Consider the following 20,559-nt stretch of genomic DNA (forward strand, 5'->3'; position numbering starts at 1 on the left):
GGCTGTGTTTGGAATGATTTCCAAACTATGATTCTACCCCCACATTCCAATATGATGTTTGGATAGTATTCTTAAATCACATTTTCACAATATTTAGAAAACTTTGTGTGAGGCGTGATTTTCAATTTTTTTTTTTCAAATTTGGCCTAACCGGTCGTCCGGGCGGTTGACCGGAATAGTGCAATTTTTTTTTATCTTTTTATCTTTTTATTTTTTTACTTTTTTTATTTTTTGCAATTGACATATGTTAATTTTTATATATTTGGAAAAAATATTTTCTGAATTTTTAAATTTTTTTTATGTGTTTTAATAGAATTTTGAGTTGTATGTTTGGTTATAAGTTGTAAATTTTTGTATCAAATATCATTTGTCACATCAAAAATTCCCCACTCAATTCAAAACTCTTTTTAAAACTCTTTCACCAAACAAATTTTTCACATTCAAATTATAATTTCAAAACTCACAAACTCAAAATACAACTCCTACTCTCAAATCATAGTTAGAAAGCTCTACCAAACGCAACCTATGATTTTGAGTTCAAGGCTTGACCCATTCTCTTCCTTGTTTGTTTAATAAATAACTAGACACTTAACATAAACAGAGAGAAAGTTTCAAAAAACCAATCTAAGTGCTCACATATATAATAGTATAAATGGTACCGTTTTGATTAGGAAAAAATACAACGTTGATACAATGCCGTTAAATCTTATATTTCTTGTAGTGTCACACTTATCTATTCAATTAAAAAAAAAATTACAAATCATCCCAAACTATAAAAAAATTCAACTAGAAAATTACAAAATTATTTTCAAAATATGCGACCAAATAAATTTGTAAATTTTAAAAACTCTTTTAAAAAACTTATTTTTTAAAATTGATTTCAAAACTAAACAAAACAGACTTGTATCATTTTTATTGACAACAATAAAGTCAATCCTTGATTGCTACTTAGGGGTGTAAAATTGGCTCACCAGTTTGCGATCCGCTCGAAACTTGCCCATGGCCCGGAGCGATCCGGTCCACTCAGGCCCGAGTTTGAGCCCAGCTTATGACCCTGGGTTGTGTATTTTAGGGTCTGTCCTGATTCGAAGCCTAACCTACCCGCTTGCTCTAAAGGCCTAGTCCGCCAGAGATTCAAAGTCATTTTCAAACTATTTTAGTAGAAAACAAAATAAAATTTTTGTGAATTTTTTTTTAAAAAAAAATAGTTAAGCCTGCCCCAAGCCCAAGCCTAGATCTAAGCCCCATGGCCTAGCCCAAGTATCTCTAGGTTTGAGTTTGACTTTGAGTTTGAGTTTAGGCTTGAACTTGAGTTGAGATTTTATTCGAATGGACCAAAATAGCCCCACCCATTTTTTACAAAAAGCCCGTGTAGTCCAAAGGTGGCTTGACTTGAGCCCAACCTTAAGTGGGCCGGGCCATCTTTGTAACCCTACTACATTTTAGTAATTTCAAAAATGATTTCCTTGAGGTACTGTATATATCTATATATATATATATATATATGGTGTTTGGGAAGTGGGTTTTTATGTAGGTTTTTTTAGTTGTAGGTTTTTATTGGATAAATTTTTTTTGATTTTTGGAAAAATAGTTGGGTTTTTATGTGGTTAGATGATGTTTGTGAAAGAAAAAATGAAATGATTATAAGGTTGGATGTGATATTTTGTTTGGATATGTTTTTTTTTTTTTTGTAAAAAATTTGTCTTTTAGTGAAAAAAATGAGAAAAAAATTTGGAACCTAAATTCTCAAACACCACCATATATGCGGTGCTTTGATTTTGAAGGCCTGTTCTTTTCTTCCCAAACTGCCCTTTCAATGGTGGCTTATGAAATTGGCTTTCCTAAATTGTCCTTTGCACGTGCATTATGAAAGCTGCCACAACGTCGGCTGTGTTCATGACAAAAAAAGTGGAGCCTACTTTGTTGTTATATGTGGATACTTTGATTATTATGCTATCTTCCACATTGTTTTCTAAATTATAATATTGCTACTTTGATTATTATGCTATCTTCCACATTGTTTTTTAAATTATAAATTGCTAATGATAATCAGCATGTTTAGTTCAATTTTTTAGATTTAATTTTTTGAAAATTAATTTTTTTATTTTTATTTTTAGTGAATATTTTTAAAATTTTCAGCAATTTTTTTTTTTATTTTTTTAAATACACTTTACTTAGATGTATCTAAAAAGTAAAACATTTATAAAAACATATTTTAAAAAATTAATAAATACACAAGAATACGAAAAATGTACTAAATTTTTATATTTTTTATTTAAATTTTGTTATTTAGTCAATTTTTTAAAGACTGTTTTTACAAATATTATACGTTTTAAATGTATTTATGTTAGGTATATCTAAAATTTTTAAAAATTGCTTAGAATATTTAAAAAATTTAATAAAAAAAACATGAAAAATAAAAAAAAAATCAATTTTCTAAAAAGTGAATCCTAAAAATAAAAAAAAACAAGCTGAATTATATTTTGGGAAATTTTCATGACAGTGGTATTTACAAAAATTAATTACAAAAAGATGGAAAAGTTTATAATTTTACTTTTTAATATTTGTAATGTTTACCATTAATTTGAAAATATTTTTCTACATATACATTGATTTGAAATTACCCTTTATATTTTACATCATCATTCTATGATAACATATAAGTGAAAAAATAATTATGAAGTGAAAAATTAAAAAATAGTTCAAACATGTTAACAATTTATTACTAATTTTTATACAATTAAAGTGGTATTTGATAAAATTAAAAATTAAGTACTTAAAACTAATCTATACATAGGCGGTGCTTGGGTAATTTTATTTCCACATACTAATTCTACTCAGTTCATACATTTAATGAAAATTTTCATTAATATAATTTTTTCCTAGAATAAAAATACCATAATATCCTCATCTTTTTCTACTCTAACCCTATTTTTAAAATGCCACAACCATCCTCTATCACCAACGCCACCTCTCTCATCCGCTATCTCATCTTGTCGCCTCTTTTCTTATCCGCTGCAATCGCTTTCTGCCATGAATCATACACTTTCACAAGTTTCTCACCACGAATCACTCAATGTTGACTGTAGAGGTCTAGGATGAAAAGTAATGAGCTAAAAGTGGCGATGGTGGTGGCGATGAAGGGTTGAAAGTGACGGCAACGACAATAAAAGATGAGTAGATGAATGGCAAAAAAAAGAAGATTCTGTTTGATATAATTTTAGAATATGTTTGGTTTCATCTTTTTAGGGGCAAGAATTTTAAAAAATTAAAAAATATCTTTTTGATATTTATTTTTGTCAAATTAATTTATATTTTTCTCTTAAAAATTTCAAAAAATTAATTCAAAATTTGAAACCAAACATAGCCTTAGGGTTTTTAAATTGAAAATGAGGATAACATTAGAATATATAGATGTATACTGAGAATTTATATTTTTATAATATGTATATTGAAAAAGTGTTCATTAAGTGTGTGTGTATGAGAAAAATTAGTGGGTACAAATAGAATGACCTCGGTGCTTGCTCTTTGCTACTGTGCAAGCATTGCTTTTTGCCATTTGTTGCCAAATTTACCCTTCTATGACTTGTAAAAAGGATTCTGCTTGCTTATGAAATTTAAAGAATATTATATAATGCGTTTGATTTCAATTTTTTGAAAATTGAGTTTTTTATTTTTCATATATATATATTTTTTGTTTTTAGTGAGTATTTTTTAAATTTGAATTAATTTTTTTTTACTTTTTTAGATGCACCTTACTTAGATGTATTTAAATAGTAAAATATTTGTGAAAAAATATTTTCAAAAATTAATAAATACACAAAAATATGAAAAATGTACAGAATTTTGAGATTTTTTTAAATATAATTTTTGGTATTTAGTGTATTTTTTAAAGATTTTTTTTACAAATATTATACTTTTTAAGTGTATTTATGTTAGATGTGTCTAAAAATTTAAAAAAAAATTGCTTAAAATATTAAAAAAATTCATTGAAAACATTAAAGTACAAAAAATAAAAAAGTAGAATTTCCTGAAAACTGTTTTATGAAAACTGGAACCAAACAAGCTATATTAGATGTTTCATGCCATATGCTATAATTTGAAAAATGTTTCAGAACTCTAAACAATGAGCTCTAAGAGAGCTCTAATTAGTGAATCCCACCTATTGATGTGATGTTTTGATTTTTTTTTTCTTCACTACCAGCTTATTAAAGCTAACTTTAGAACTCATTATTTAGAGCTTTCTATCATTTCTATATTACCAACTATTATTACTACTAGTTTTGCTGTTCTACACAATTGTTTTGTGGCACATGCCTAGAGAGTACAGAGTGCAGTTTCGGTAATTTTATAAAAAAATAATCTTGCACCAATCACAAAATAGTTATCTCTTATTATCTTAATTATTTTGGAGAAATAGAAAACGAAAATAACAGTTCAGTGGTAAAGTTAAAAAATATATTTAGACACATGAATATAAAATCATTTTTTAATATTATAAATTTTATCATAAATATGTAAACATTTCTTTAAAATTACATTGAAATGAAAATCCCCCAATAGTAAATTAGTAGTACTTTTAGGGTAAATCACAAATATACCTCATAAGATTTGTTTAAATTATGAATTATCCCTTATAATTCTGAAAATTATAAATACTTCTCTTGTCATATATATATATATATATATTATTGTCTCATATGATGAAATTACTAATTAAAAAATATTTTTCATATTATTAAAATTATTAATTGACTATGCGATTAGAAATTGAAAGAGGCAAGATGCAATTTTGAAAATCCCAAAAAACAATTCATATATTAAATAAACCACAAGGAGTGTGATTGCAATTTACCTATGCATTTATTTATTTGATATAAATAAGGGCAAATTACATTTTAACCCCGTCAACTATTGTTCCATGTCATTTTACTCATTAACTAAAAATTATAACACTTAACTCTTCATCTATTACTTTTTTCTCAATTTAAATCTTAATGACAAGTTTCTAAAAAAGTAAAAAAATAAAAAAAGTTCGCAAATCATTTTAAATATTCCATTTGAGATGTCATGTGTAAGTCATATGCTAATTTTTCATCTATTTAAGATTCAAGTCTATAAGATAATGTTTATATTGATACAAATTAATAGTTTAAAAGGAAAGAATGAAGCATTTTTTAGTTGAAGAGGTAAAATGATATTTTTGTATTAAAAATACACTATAAGATGATAATTAAAATTAAAAAAAAAAAAAACTGCCTAATGCTTGCATGAAAAGAAACATCAAATAATCTTTCTATTATATTTAACTTCTATCAAGGCTCCTTTGAGAACAAATTTTTTTTGGATAATTTTTTGATTTTTTGGTTAAAATATGACATAAAAAAATTAGTATGTTTGAGATGACTTTTTGATTTTTTACGAAAATATATGTATATGTAAAAAGTAGAGAGAAAATAGAATTTTTGAATTTTTAGTATAAATTGTTATTTTTTAATTTTTTTAGTGATTTTATGACTTTTAAACTAAAAAATAATGTTATGAAACCAGATTTAAAAAAGAAACTTAAAATTAAAAAAAATAAAGTGAAAAAAATAAAAATAAAATACAAGTCGCCCGTGCCTTGCAGGGGCCTCATGTTCACTAGTCCACACATATATATAGATCACAACGATTGATCGTCTACATTCACTTCGTCATCATTTCAAAAGGGTTAGGGTTGATTCTCTGTCTACTCCGGCGAGAAATGCCGCCTCAATCTTCAGGTAATGCTCTTACTTGATTTTCACTGCTTTGATCTGTAATACTTCTTTTTTTCTTCACTTCATCTTGATCTAGATCCTCAGGTTCAATATTTCCGTTATCGTTTTTTTATTTTATCTTTTATATTACTTATAAACACTAATTAGTATATATCAATTAACCTCTGGATCTAGACCAGAGACCAGAGCAAATGCTTTCACATTGTTTTTCCCCCTAAATCCAAAGTAAATCATTTTGTATTTCTTTTATTTGTAATATCATAGGTTTATTTGGAAGTATTGGTGATGGCATGAGTGGAGTCGGAAAAAATCAAAATAAGGTATTCTTTACTTCCCTTCCTGCATATGTTATTTATTATTTAATTAGATACAATTTTTTTAAATTTTACACTATGTTTGGAACCTAGAGAGAAAAGAAAAGAAATGATTATTTAAGTAATAAGAGAAAAGAAAAGAAATGATTGTGATTTCTCTCATTTTTGTTTAGATAAGGAAGAAATAAAAGAAAAGAAATGATTGTGATTTCTTTCATTCTTGTTTGGTTAGGTTTCATTGAGAGAAAAGAAAAGAAATTATTTTATGTTATATTACCAAAATAATCTTTTTATATTTTCAATCATTTTATTTCTTTTATTTTTATAGGGACAAAATAGGTATTATAAAAATAGTGGTTTTTTTTCTCTCCCAATCTCTCCACTTTTAGGAAGATTGAAAATGAGGCTCATAAGAGAAATGAGTTTCTCTCTATTTCTTTCTATTTTTTTCCATTTCTCTCTACTTAGGTTATCCAAACAAATAAGAGAAATACATATCACTCCATTTCTTTTCTTTTCTCCCCAAATCACTCAATCCAAACATAGTGTTACTGTTTAGTTTCCATTTTAATTGTTCGGTAAAATGGCTACTCTATCTCATGATGATGACGATCCATATTTAGCTTGTATGAAGCATTGTTCTTTGGGAAAATTTAGAAGTTCTTTGATTTATTTGGTAATGTGTATTTTATTTATTGTCGTTTTTATTATGTAATTTAGTGTGTAGTTCAATTTTTATTGTTCAATCAAATAGCTACTCTACGCTTGTAGTAATGTTGCATACTTAGTAAGAAACATAATTTGGACATCTCGAAGATTGTGAGATTAGGCCAACCCATATGATTGGATGATGATCACTGAGTTTCGGTTTGAAGGTTGTCAGATCATTGTAGAGGCTTGTACTTTGGAGCAAGCCAAGAAGGTAATTTGTATTACGGCTGTTGACATATTTGAGAGAAGAATCTCTTTTCATAGCAATCGTACTAGCTAGAGGCAACCAAATTCTTGTTAGTGATTATGTACAATTAAAAAAAAAAAATGAGATTTTGAAAAACACTTCACATGTTTGTATTCTTTTTCTACAAGATGCCAGGAATTCCTTGTACCGCATGCAATCCTGGTCATAGTATGGATAAAAATAAAAATAATATATAAGTAGGGAATTCCACCACTATGAATTCGTGGTCATAAAAATAAAAAATAATATATAAGTAGGGGGTTCCACCACATAGCATTTCTTTTTCAAGTTTTTTGAGGTAAGATTCACCATCTCTAGTCTTCCTTAATGTGTACATACTTGATTTATAGGTTTTAGATTAGTTCATCTATTAATAATATGAAGATAGTGGGCTGAAGTTAAAGAACCCATTGCATGTTCATCCTCTTGGCTTGAATGACATGGCATCTTTGAGCTCTGTCTCTTCTTGCATGCATCCATATGATGGTTATAGCTTTTGATTGGCTTTATTACAAGTTTTATTTCATCCATATGATGCTATATATCTTTGAATAATCTTGTATGTGGGCGGAAATGGGTTTTGATGGTCTTTCTTACTAAAGATTGGATTTCCAGCATTGTTTAGATTTTTGTTAACTTGTAAAGGCTTGAATAAATTCTATGAAACCCATTTTTAAGATTTGAAGGTATTGGAGCTTTGTTATTATGTATTTTATATGTATTTTTTTTATAAAATCATCAGATGACATTTTATACCCAAAATAAATATTTTCCTCTGTTGTTGTCTGCAACACAGAAGCAACAACCACTTTAAATGAATGCAATTTTCTCCACAAAATGTAATTTTGAACAGGGCCTCTTGGAATAGTTAGGTATATATGTTAGCCTTCATTTGCCACCATTTTTGCTTAAAACCAGTAAGTATTGAAGGAGATATGGTTGTTTTACTAAACGTCTACAGATCTGGTCCTATTAACTTAGAAACAATTATTTCTCATAATTACAGAGTTTTATAGCCTTTGAGTTCATCTAGAAAAGTCTTCCTAACTCACTACAAGAAACTACACTTTCAACGGCAAATTTTGGCAACAATCTTAGAAATTAGTTGTTGAAAGGTAACATTTTGCAACTAATATCTTCACATCGCCCAAAGTAGTAAAAAAAAAAAAAAGGAATTACTTCCCAATGGGGACATAATTTGTTTGTTACATATTAGTGGGAAAAGAATGGGAATTATAACATAGTGGATAGTAGAAAGTATGTTACCAACTCATGGGTTTTGATGTTAAATGACCCTTTTACCCTTGCACCCCAAAACGACATCGTTTTGTCCCTCTTTTCCCCTTCCTAGCCTCTCTCTTACTCTCCTTGCTTTCGCACACATTTCTCTCGCATTTCTCCCTCCCTCCCTATACTCTCTCCCGCCATTCACGCCTCTTCTTCACTTATCTTTTCCCTTCTCTATTTCCATGCCCTAACCCACACCAATTACCTCTCACCTCACTCTGTCTGTGTCTCTATCGCTCCAATCTGACTCATAACAAAACCAAATTGAAGGCAACTCTCTCAAATTTGAAGGTAATGCATCACTCTCTCTCTCTCTCTCTCTCTCTCTCCATAATTAATTGATCAAACCTAATTTCTTTACATTGATAATTTTTGTGCTATTAGTATCATTTTTATATGCTAATTAGTTGTTTGATTGATGAAATGCCTGAACGAATTAGTTGTTTGATGAAATGCTAATTAGTTGTTTTATATGCTAATTTCTCTATAGATCTGGTCCTATTAACTTAGAAATAATTATTTCTCATAATTATAGAGTTGTCATAATTTTTCTGCAAACATCGATTTCTTTCAAGCAATGTTTGTTGTTTTTTTTTTAAAATTTTGTGTTCAGTCATTAAATTGATGTTGTGCTTCCGGCTTAACAGACTATGCAAGAAATATTACAACAAGAAAGGCTAAAAAACCAAGACCAACTAAAACGACAGCAAATAATACTACATCACCTATTGAAACGATAGCAACAACTAATCCAGAAGATTTTTGTCGTTTTACTCATAAATATCTCATTTTGATTTTTGATTTTTGATTTTTGTTTTTCTAAACCTTAAATCGATTTGTTGATTGAGATTTTCGCAAGGATTTGATCAAAATCTCTTTCGATTTGTTGATCTGTTATTGATTTGTCAATTATCTGGATATTATTTTTAGGTATTTTTTGGATATTATTTTGAAGTTTGTACTTCAACCATTCATAAGGCATCTCCAATGCATGAGGCAAATGGAGAGAATTAGGCATTTTGCCTATTGAAGCTGCATTTCTAGGACTCCAACGCATGAGGCAAATGGTGAGGCATTTTGCCCATTCTCGTTTTGGCTCTTCATAGATAGCTAGCCTCCATTGCTAGGCAAAGTGTGTTCCCGCCAACTCAGGTGACTCTTTCTCTTTCTCTCTCTTTCTCACTTTCTCGTTCTTCCCCATCAACGATCTCTCTGAACCCATCTCCTGCACTACGAAACGCTTCCCTTTCTGTTTGATCTCGCTAAGCTTAGTTTACTTCTTGCGATTCGGGAAGATTCAAGAGGTCTGGACATTGGATTTCAAGGTCAGAACTCTTTGAATCCTAAATCAATACCTTTGCTTCACTTTGATTTCTTTCTTTGTTTCCTGGTATGTTTGCCATCAATTTATTGGACTCAATGAGGTTCCTATTATTTCCGTATATTGGGTCCCCAACCCAAATATCTGGTGGTGGTGGGTGGCTCTGAAATGTCGTCGCCACTCTCAAACATTGTACCAAACAAGTCCTTTTCAAACTAACCGGTTTTTACTATGCCTTCTCTTATACCTTTCCAATCAATTTTGACTACGGCTCTAAATGTTGAATAGTTTTCGGAGTAGATTATTTCTTTCCATTCATGGGTTTTGCAGTGCTCAAGTTTTCCTCAATTGGGTTCTATCTGATTTTTCATTCTCTTCCTCTTACTATGATGATTGTACAGAGCACATGAAAGTTTGTTTCTTGTTCTTTAATATGCTTTTTTCATCTACATATTATTAGTTTCAATCCTTCATATTTGACCTGTTATTCTTTTTGTTGTTTTTCTTTCTTACTTTTTATTTATTAATAACTTGGTTTTTGCCTCTGGGTTTTGAGTTCAAGCCCTCGTCATTTGTTCTGAATTTATAATTGTTTTTACTTCAAGATTTTGATCAATTGTAACCGAAGGAAAATTCAAGTTTTGTTATGGAATTTTTGAGAGAGAGAGAATGGATTTATGGGTTGTTGCAGCAGCAGCAGCTGGAGCTGGGTATTTAGCCAAGTATTGGCAAAACTTGTCTGGGAAAATGGGTTATCAGATGAGAATTCAATTCGCAGGCAATCCAAATCCCAATATTTGCTTTAGCAGATGCAGGACCAAAATAGTCCATTCTGTGGATCGATGCGAAAAGGATTGGGAGGAGATGTTTCTTTAGGGGGGGAACATGATGAATCAGTTTCAGATTGGACGTTTCATGAATTGGACTGACATGGTGGTAGTTTGGCAACTGGAAATGCATCTACAAGTGACAGTGATGCTAAAGTTTTGGCAAATGTAGGGAATTATGAGAATTACAATGTGCTTATGACGAAGAATTTTCCACCAGAATTCCAAGGAAAAGAAATTTTTCAGGACAATGTGATTGGAATTGGTGAAAAGAATGAGAGTTTTGACAATTTTGGTGATGCTTTACTGGGATTTGAGACCTATAGATTAGCAAAGAGCAAGCCTCTTAGAAGTAGAAGGTCTCGCGAGTTTTCTGTTAAACCATTGAACCCTTTAGAAAGTTACCTCACTGCTCAGCTGTATAGAGCAGGCTCAAAAGGATGAGTTTGAGTTTAGTTTAGTTCCATCACCACTTACACCAATAGTGAGGCCATTGTTGGTAACTGATGGGAACCGAAATAATTAGCAGAGATTTTAGTGATTCATTTGGTTATAAGCTTAAGAACAAAGCTGTGATTTCCTTAGAAGAGGATAGTAATACAGTTTTGGAAAAGATGACTATTTGAAAAAGTTCTTCATGCAACCTAACGTATGTGGGCCTTGTAGAATAAGTTCAAATTGTGTATGAGATTTATATAACCTTCAAGTACTTGCTTTTATTTTATTTTATCATTATCTTTTAATGGGTTTTGCTTGATGTTTCATAATTTTAGCTCTTGTGTTCACTCTGTGAATTCTATTGTCAAAAATGATCTGTAGCTCGAATATTTCGGGCTCGAATGGCTCGAAAGTACAAATTTCTCCCCCCTCTCGATCTCTTCCCTCTCCGCCTCAGCAGTTCACTATATCTCTTTACTCTCGCCTCTCTCACCTCTCACACTCTCAACAAATTGCAAGAAATCAACACTCTCACCTCTCTCACTCTCGCCTCATGCCTCTCTCCTCTTTATCTCTTTACTCTCGCTTCTCTCACTTGTCTCTTGAAGGAGTACGAAGGACGATGAGGCGGGGGACGAAGGATGACGAGACGGTGGATAAACGACGACGGAGGATGACGAACCACGACGCAGGACGAATGGGAGCCTGCGATAGCGAATCTGAGGTAAACCTGAAATCGCAAAGTTAGGGTTTACGTTTGGCTTCAATTTTTGTAGAAATTAGTCGATTGGGAGTGTTTGGGGTTGGATTTTGCTTGCAATTTGTGTTAGGGTTTGGGATTTGGCTTTAATTTGTGATGTGTTAGGGTTTGGGATTTGCCTTTATGCTTGTTATCTAGAATGAACTCTGTTATAATAGATATAAAACAGAGTAGGTTTGGGATTTGGGAATGAATTATGTTATCAAGATGTGTTGCTGGCCTGGTATATTTGGGATTCTTGATACCTGTTATCCCAAACCTACTTTGTATGACAGTAACACTCTGTTATCAAGATGTGTTACTCTGTTATCAAGAATGAACTCTGTTATCAAAATCTTGATAACAGGAATAAAGGCAAATCTGGTCATACAAAGTATACCTACTCTGTTAGAGTTCAATCTGGTCATACAAAATATACCTGTTATCAAGAATGAACTCTGTTATCAAGATTAACCTGGTGGTGTGCCTAATTAAAGATTGAACTCTGTTATCAAGATTAACTTGGTTAACAAGTTAATCTTGAATTAATTTTTAGCCTTGATTAAATGTTCTGTGAAAAATTGATGAAATGTTCTTGAACTTCATGAAATGTTCCTATGTTAAATAATTTCAAAATTAATTCAATGAATAATTCAATGTTCTGTGTGTGAAAAACAGATTGAACTCTGTTATCTTAATTTAACAGATTGAACAGAGTTTTGTGAAAAATTAATTCAAGATTAGCTTGTTAACCAAATTAATTCAAGATTGAACTCTGTTATCAAAATTAACCTGGTTAATTCAACATATCAAGATCGAACTTTGTTATCAAAATTAATTCAAGATTAACCTGATAAAAGAGTTCAATCTTGAATGCATCTGTCTCTATTTTAAACAGATTGAACTCTGTTATCAAGATTGAACTCTTTAAACAAATCTGTTATCAAGATTGAACTCCAACATCATCTTTTACTAATAATAGGAAGATAAAAAAATGGAAGAACAACTTGGTAGGTAGTTGAATCATCATCTTCTGCTAATAGGTAGTTGAATCATCATCTTCTACTAATAGGTAGAACAACTTGGGAGATACAAAAATAAGAAGAACATCATCTTCTACTAATCGGTAGCTGAATCTGTTGGTATTTTTTATGCAAATAAAAAAATGGCTTCATCTTCTACTAATAATAGGAACATAAGATTAAAGCCAAGATTGTGTAATTGTGAAAGAACAGCTTCCATGCATTTTATACGAACCAATGAAAATGGAAATGAAGGACGTGTCTTTTTTGTTTGTCCAACAAAATATGTAAGTATTTGTTATATAAATTGATCTTTTACTTTTTACAAATTTTATTTGTTATTTATTGATTAACTGATTCTTGTGCATTGTAGAGTGCGAACGAACACTGCAATTACTTCAGGTTCGCAGATGACGACGACGTTACCTCCACAATCCGTGCAAATGCTAGACCTCGGACAGATTCAAGAACAGAAGAAATTAATGATCTAAGGAGAAGGCTTGGTGAGATGGACAATGCAATTCATGAGCATGATAGAAGGCTTCAAAGGATGGAGAAGATTTTCAAGGCAATGACTTATGTCATTGTATTTTGTGTATTTTTGTACTTTATCATATAAATGACTAAGGCCTCGTTTGGGAACAGGCTATTTTAGTAACTTTTTGGCTTTTTACGAAAAGATGTGCAGAAAAGTAGAGAGGTGATGTGACTAGTTTTAGTTGGTTTTTTGGCTAAAATAGTCAGTCCCCAAACGAGGCCTAAGTTGTTAGGTTTTGGAACATGCTAGGAATGTAATCTACTTTTCTACTTGTTTTGTATTTTTTTATTGGTGCTTAAAAATCTGATGGTTTGAAAAAACAGGTGTATTGATTAACAATGTGTTGAATGAATAGGTGCTTAACAGTGTATTTTTTTGGACAATGGTTGAACAGGTTGATTAACAATGTGTTGAATGAGCAGGTTGAACAGGTTGAAGGTGTATAACAGGTTTCTTTGAGATGAAATCTGTTAAATGAACAGTATGTATTGATTATGAACAATGTGTGAAATCTGTTGAATTATGTTGGTTGCTTAACAGTGTGTATTATATGTGATGGTTTGAAAAAACAAGTGTATTGATTAACAATGTGTTGAATGAACAGGTGCTAAACAGTGTATTTTTTTGGACAATGGTTAAACAAGTTGATTAACAATGTGTTCAATGAACAGGTTGAAGGTTTATAATAGGTTTTTTTGAGATGAAATTTGTTGAATGAACAGTGTGTATTAATTAACAATCTGTATAACAGGTTTCTTTGAGACGAAGGTGAACCTGTTGAATGAATAAGTAATATTTCAAGAAATTTGTTGGCTTGAATGAGAAGCATACACAGGTTTCTAGTTTGGTAACACATGCACACGTTTCTGAAATTGACTCAACAAATTCACGCATGAATGGTCCATGTTCAACAGTTGAAATTCACTCAACAAATTCACTCAATAGTTGAAATTCACTCAATAAATTCACTGAATAGGTTTATGAAATTCACTCAACATACACAGAGGCTTGCAACACAGTAAGATACAGGCTTTTGAGGTCAGGACAGCCCCTTGTACTAAAATAAGAAATTATCCAATTGTTAAAGATTCAATTCAGACTTAGGAGCTTCTAAAGTTCATAACTGCTAAGCACTGCAGAAGATCCATGGACATAGTAGAACTGAATTTAGTGACTGTAAAACTTCAAATTGAATATCATGCAAATTGCAATATTGTATTCACCAATCATGGCATCAAGGATCGTAGTTAAAAGGACCAAAAAAACTAAATAAAAGAACAAAAACATGGATATTAACCCTGATCCCTAGCAGCTTATCAAAAGGTCAACTAGTAAGCCCATAAAACATGTTAAGAACCATTTGTAAGAATATCCAACACCCTACAGGTTTCTATTCTTTCAAAAATGGGACCTTCAATTCATTCAACTCAAAAAAATGGGACATTCAAGTGAACAATCCGAAGTTTACAAATGAAATTCACGTACAATTAGCACTTCGAAACTAAAAAAAAAGGGGGACATTCGGATCCCCGTCGATGTTCAAGTCAACAAAATTTGATGATACTATCGAACTTTGACTGCTAATATTGTTGACCATTCCAGCTTGAGTATGAGATGTGCTTCCAATGTTGTCCCCAATTGTGCTAACTGGTGCTTGTAAAAATAAAGTAAATATTAAAAAAAAAATTCCACAAACATATTCACCAATATCAAGCGACAACAAACAAAGTGCAATATATTAAGTCCGTTCAACACATACCGATACATACATACTGTCTGCTATGACATCCATAGAAGGACAATAGTAAGGTTGATTTGGTGGCACCTAATGATAAAATAGTAACACAAGTTAATTAGTAATTTCAAGCACTAAAATTAAAATTAAAAGCCAAAAAAAAAAAAAAACACGAAACAACCTTAATATTTAACACGTACCGGTTCATACATAGTGTGTTGCACCTCCTGTACAAGGAAAGCTTAACTTACGAGATTCATCTTGATGCACCTTCTGACCCTATAGTGCCAAACATTGATGAATATTTGAAGTTTAACAAATTCTGCAATATACATGTGTACTGCGGAATGAAAAATGTACCTATACCGGATTAGCCTTCTTATTCTTTCCCTTCAACCGATTGACTATTGCATCAACCTTGCTAACCTTCTGTTTCGTACATGGACGACCTTTTCGGCGAGCAACCAAAGGACTTAGTACCTTGCGAGTCATGATTTCTTTTGTAGTATTGATACGAGGCGGACTTTTTGGTAAAGTATGGGAAGATGGCAAAGTACTACTTGAAGGTGGTAAAGTACTAATACATGGCACATTACTTGCACTACTTGATTGAACTGTTCTCACTTCATCCTTGATTTTCATCAACCCAAGTTGAATCACTTTGTGCTTACCATCATCATTGGTAGCAAGTTCTAGGATCTCATCCAACGTGTTGTGATAGTTATCATCCAACTTTGGATATAGAGAAGAGCCAAAGTTAGTATGTGTGGTTAGAATGCAAGTGTAGCCTCTTTCCAAGTCTTTTCTCCTTCTCTAAACAATGTATTTATTTGGCACCTTATATATGGATCTTTCAATGAGCACACAAAGTGAATGGGCACACATAATACCTCTAAACTCAAACAACCGACACATACATTGGAGCTCACATTCAGTTGAATTAAAGTACACAACAAATTCCACTTTTTTCATCCCTTTACCCACAACAACAGCCTCCCTCACATGATAGGTACAAATTACTCCCTCCTCTTTGATAAGATTTGCACGACAATACACTAGACGCTTCATTTCTAGTTGAACTTCTTTAAATTTGGAATTAGTGTAAGCTGTACGAAATTGCTTCTCAAAATGATGCACCGTTAAGCAATCATACACTTTGTTACGAGACTTAAAATCTGCTTTTGTCTCATTCTCTACCTTACTTCTCAACGCATTGTCATATTCCTCAACAAATTGCTTCAAGGTTGTCTTGGAGTTCACATATCCATCAAAGAATGCATTTATACTCTCACTTCGTTGTGTAGTTGACATGCCAGCCCAAATATATGTCTTTAACATAGGCAGGAAGCCACCTAGGTCGCTCACAGTATAATACCCCAACCACTCGTTATCATGCAAATTGAAATTTTCAATCATTGCTTCCCAGTATTCCTCAAATTCATCTTTTGTGAATGAATCATAAACTGCATTACTGAAAGCAACCTTTATGGACTCATATTGTGAATATCCTCTCAATTTCTTGGGAATTTTCTTCATAATATGCCATAAACACCAACGATGCCGAGCTTGTAGGAAGACAATTTCTATGGCATTTTGCATAGCTCTGCACTGGTAAGTTATTATCGCTTTTGGGGGAGCATCTGACATTGTCACGACCCAAACCCGCCCCTATGGATTTAGTACCGTAACCGGCCAGTAATCCGAGATTATCGAAGGCCTGCTTAACAATAATACAGTAATACAGAGTACAGGGGCTGGCGGAAGCCAATACAGTAATTAAAATATGTCCAATGAGCTGTGACAGTCTGTATGCAAAAAAACTTTTCACATCATATACACATACACAATCAGTACCAAAATAGTATGTACAATATATACAATCATTCAGGACAGGGACTTAATCCCTATTTAAAACAGTACAGTACAAAAACATTCAGTCTATACAGAACATAACCAAGAAGGGGGAAAACTAAAACACCCCAAAAGTCCTAGCTTGACAGGCTCAGAACCTCGCAGTGAGGCACAGTGGTTGGCTTTGACAAAAGGGAGTCTAACACATGCTCCTAGCTCCGGTCTGGTTCCTGAACACCTACATATATATATGAGCAGTGAGCTAAAGCCCAGTGAATAACATAATGCGTAAAGAGGTTAAGAATGAATGTCTTTTTAGTATTGAAAACAGTCAATTGATTCAGTGTATCAGTCATTCAGTCATAACAGTCATATGTGGTACATCCATTAGTAGAACAGTACAGTAAACAGTAGGTCTTGAAAGACCGAACAGTCAATGATGGCCATCATAACAGTAAACAGAAGTTCCAAAATAGGAACTGACAGAGATCTCTGTAACAGTAGCAGTAACAGTAACAGTAGTTGCTAAGGATGCGCTACAATACAGTTCAGAATAGAGTACAAACATTCATTCAGTTAACAGTAAACAGTTCAGAAAACAATTCAATTGATCATTTAGAAAATATTCATTTTTGAACATATCTTTACAACATTGTTACTCACAGAGTTCTGGGCTACAGATAAGCTAGTACGCATCTCCGGATGCCAACCCTACACAGTTGCAGAATGAACACACACTAAGCTACACAGTTGGGAAAATAATAACTTAATCCATAGTTTGCCTCAGTGTGGTTCTACATCAATATCCTCATTAAGATGCCTTAAACTAGGCCTAGGAATGCCTAGGATGGAATGAGGATGCAAGGATGCACTTTAAAATATTTTTTTACAACTTTCAGAAAACAGGGGTTACGCTCGAGCGTGTCTATATCTGCTCGAGCGGACATGCAGACAAGGGTCTCCGCTTGAGCGTGAATCAATCCGCTCGAGCGGACTGCAAGCTACAGTAAATGTCACAACCCAAACCCGCCCCTAGAAGTTTGGGCATGACCACTTCAGAAACGGACACTTAACCTGTTATATATAACATATGGGGCCTGAACGGAAGCATTAAATATCAAAATTTGACAATAAAAACAAACTCCATTGAGCTACTACTATCATGCCAGGATCACAAACTTTAAACAGACAAATAAAATCTAAAACATACACCTGAATATTGGATATAGACGCACATATATACAAGCCCAGCTCTATAATTGGGCATACATCAAAAACATTTCGGAAGAAAGTATTATACACATTTCAACCTTAGGCCAATAAGTAAAGCGTAGCGCCAAAAGTTTGTCAAGACTTCACAAAAATATGAGTGGCTTTATCTAGAGTCTGGGCACTCAAAGGTTGACAAAAAGAACGAGCATCATGGCTCAGGATTAACCACTTGGTTGTTTACCTACAGAGACAGACATAACATAAAGTGAGGCAAACTCAGTGGGTAATAGTACTTAAATGCTCAATTTACACATAACATCTAGCAACGCATACTTAAATACAAAGATCACGCAGTTAATCTATTCCTGTTTTCATTCCAAAATGGTCTTAGGCCCAATCGTGAGACATAGTGGCTTAAAACCCTTGAACACATTAACATTAAACTTTTAAACATGATGGCATATAGCCCTTGAACATATGGCATGGAGCCCTTAAACATGGTGGCATATAGCCCTTGTACATATGGCATGAAGCCCTTGTCAGAATGGCATAAAGCCCTTGTCAGAATGGCATTACAGCCCTTGAACATATAGATATATGAACTCAAGAGGTGTCTCACACGGATTCTAAAGGTGACTCACATTGTAGCACTTAGTTCCGTGTAGCACTTTGTTTCATATTAGAATGGCATAAGCCCTTATCAGATTGGCATTACAGCCCTTATCAGAATGGCATTAAGCCCTTAAAACATATTGGCATTAAAGCCCTTGAAACATATCGGCATTAAAGCCCTTGAAACATATATATATATATATCTATATGAACCCAAGAGGTGTCTCACACGGATTCTAGAGGTGACTCACATCGTAGCACTTAGTTCCGTGTAGCACTTTGTTTCATTTCATAACAACTTATACAGATGGCCATGAGCCTCATAACTTTCACAGAATGGCTTTCAGCCTCATAATTTTCACATATGTATGGACTCAAGAGGTGTCTCACATGGACTCTAGCGGTGGCTCACAATGTAGCACTTAGTTCCAAGTAGCACTTTGTTCCATACCAATAATTAGCAAGTCTTATAGACCAAACCATACATAAATGTCATACCATAAACGGAAATAAACTCATACATATGCATTATGCTTGAATCATTAACAGAAATCAGAATTCATACTTACTTATACTTAGCCTTTTAATAGCGCTGGCAAATCAATAAAAAGCATTCTTGTTAGTTCCATAAAGAAATTCCTCAACATTGTGAACTTGTAGTACACTTGAACTTGTACATATGTAAGCATGTAACGTAGCTTGTAACATACTTAAACTTGTAACATACTTAAGCTTGTAACGTACTTAAACTTGTAACATACTTGAACTTATAACATGCATGAACTTGTAACATGCGTCTACTTGTAATATACTTGAACTTATAACATGCGTGAACTTGTAACATGTGTCTACTTGTAACATACTTGATCTTATAACATACATGGACTTATAACATACTTGGACTTGTAACATACATGAACTTATAACATACTTAAACTTGAAAACTTGTAACACATTTAAACTTGTATATACTTGTACTTGTAACCTTACTTAAACTTGTACATATTTGAACTTGTCACATATATAAACTTGTAACATTCTTGAGTTTGTAACATTCTTGACTTATAGCATACGTAAACTTATAACAGACTTAAACTTAGAACATACGTAAACTTGTAACTTAATTATTTGAACCACGGTATTATTACCCCTGGGTAAGGGCCTTGTGCTAAAGATGATGTGAATACTTCTACATATATGAATAATCATTCATTAAGTTAATAGAAAACAGAGCATTTCTTGTTATATCATATCATTATCATGCGCTTAACAAAATAGAATAATTCATATTCTTATGTGGGTTGCATACTGATGGTAAACCTTTACATTCATATCATAGATTCTAAACGATCTTGGGTCCCTTCGTAACATAATCTTAGATTCACACAAATATCATTCTTCAAGGATGAACATAGGTTCCACTTATTCTTTAAGAAATAACATAGCATGCTGATAAATAACAAATGGCTAATATTCGTCATTAACAGAACATAAGGATTCCAAAATCATACCAACGTACGCGAATCTTTCAGCGTTCATATAAGTTCACATTGCTTTCCAATTGTCATAAATGTTCGTATAACACTTACAAGGAACAGAGCATTAGTGACAATAATTGTCAACAGTAGATAAAATGTACATTTTTGTACTACTACTCACAGTGTTCAGGTGCTTGGTCCGCCCCTGTAGCTGACCCTACACAAGTCATAATACACATAGAAATCGGGTTACATATAATTATTCTGTTCTTAACTTGTTTAATTCTCTTTATACCAAATTACACATCAATTTGCAATTCAACATAATTCAAATTAAATCCTTGAATCTCCTTTCAACATTCCACAACCGAATTCATGTCTTCCACATCCTTGACAGATTAATTTCCCAAGTTTTCCTTTACATTATAGCATGAATTACAACGTTCATAACAAAGTTCATTCGCA

General features: G+C 32.4%; 1 protein-coding gene across 1 annotated transcript; it reads left to right on the forward strand.

The window, feature by feature from the left end:
• The first annotated feature begins 5,619 nt into the window (after positions 1 to 5,619).
• On the forward strand, positions 5,620 to 13,589 carry LOC114290171 (uncharacterized). Its single transcript, XM_028234060.2, has 3 exons — positions 5,620 to 5,765; positions 6,027 to 6,082; positions 13,042 to 13,589. Exons 1-3 carry the CDS (start codon positions 5,747 to 5,749, stop codon positions 13,285 to 13,287), a joined length of 321 nt encoding a protein of 106 aa, XP_028089861.2. The 5' UTR covers positions 5,620 to 5,746; the 3' UTR covers positions 13,288 to 13,589.
• Positions 13,590 to 20,559: the final 6,970 nt, after the last annotated feature.

The sequence above is a fragment of the Camellia sinensis genome, chromosome 5 (genome assembly GCF_055761805.1).
Source record: "Camellia sinensis isolate YWXY chromosome 5, ASM5576180v1, whole genome shotgun sequence".
Lineage (NCBI taxonomy): Eukaryota > Viridiplantae > Streptophyta > Magnoliopsida > Ericales > Theaceae > Camellia > Camellia sinensis.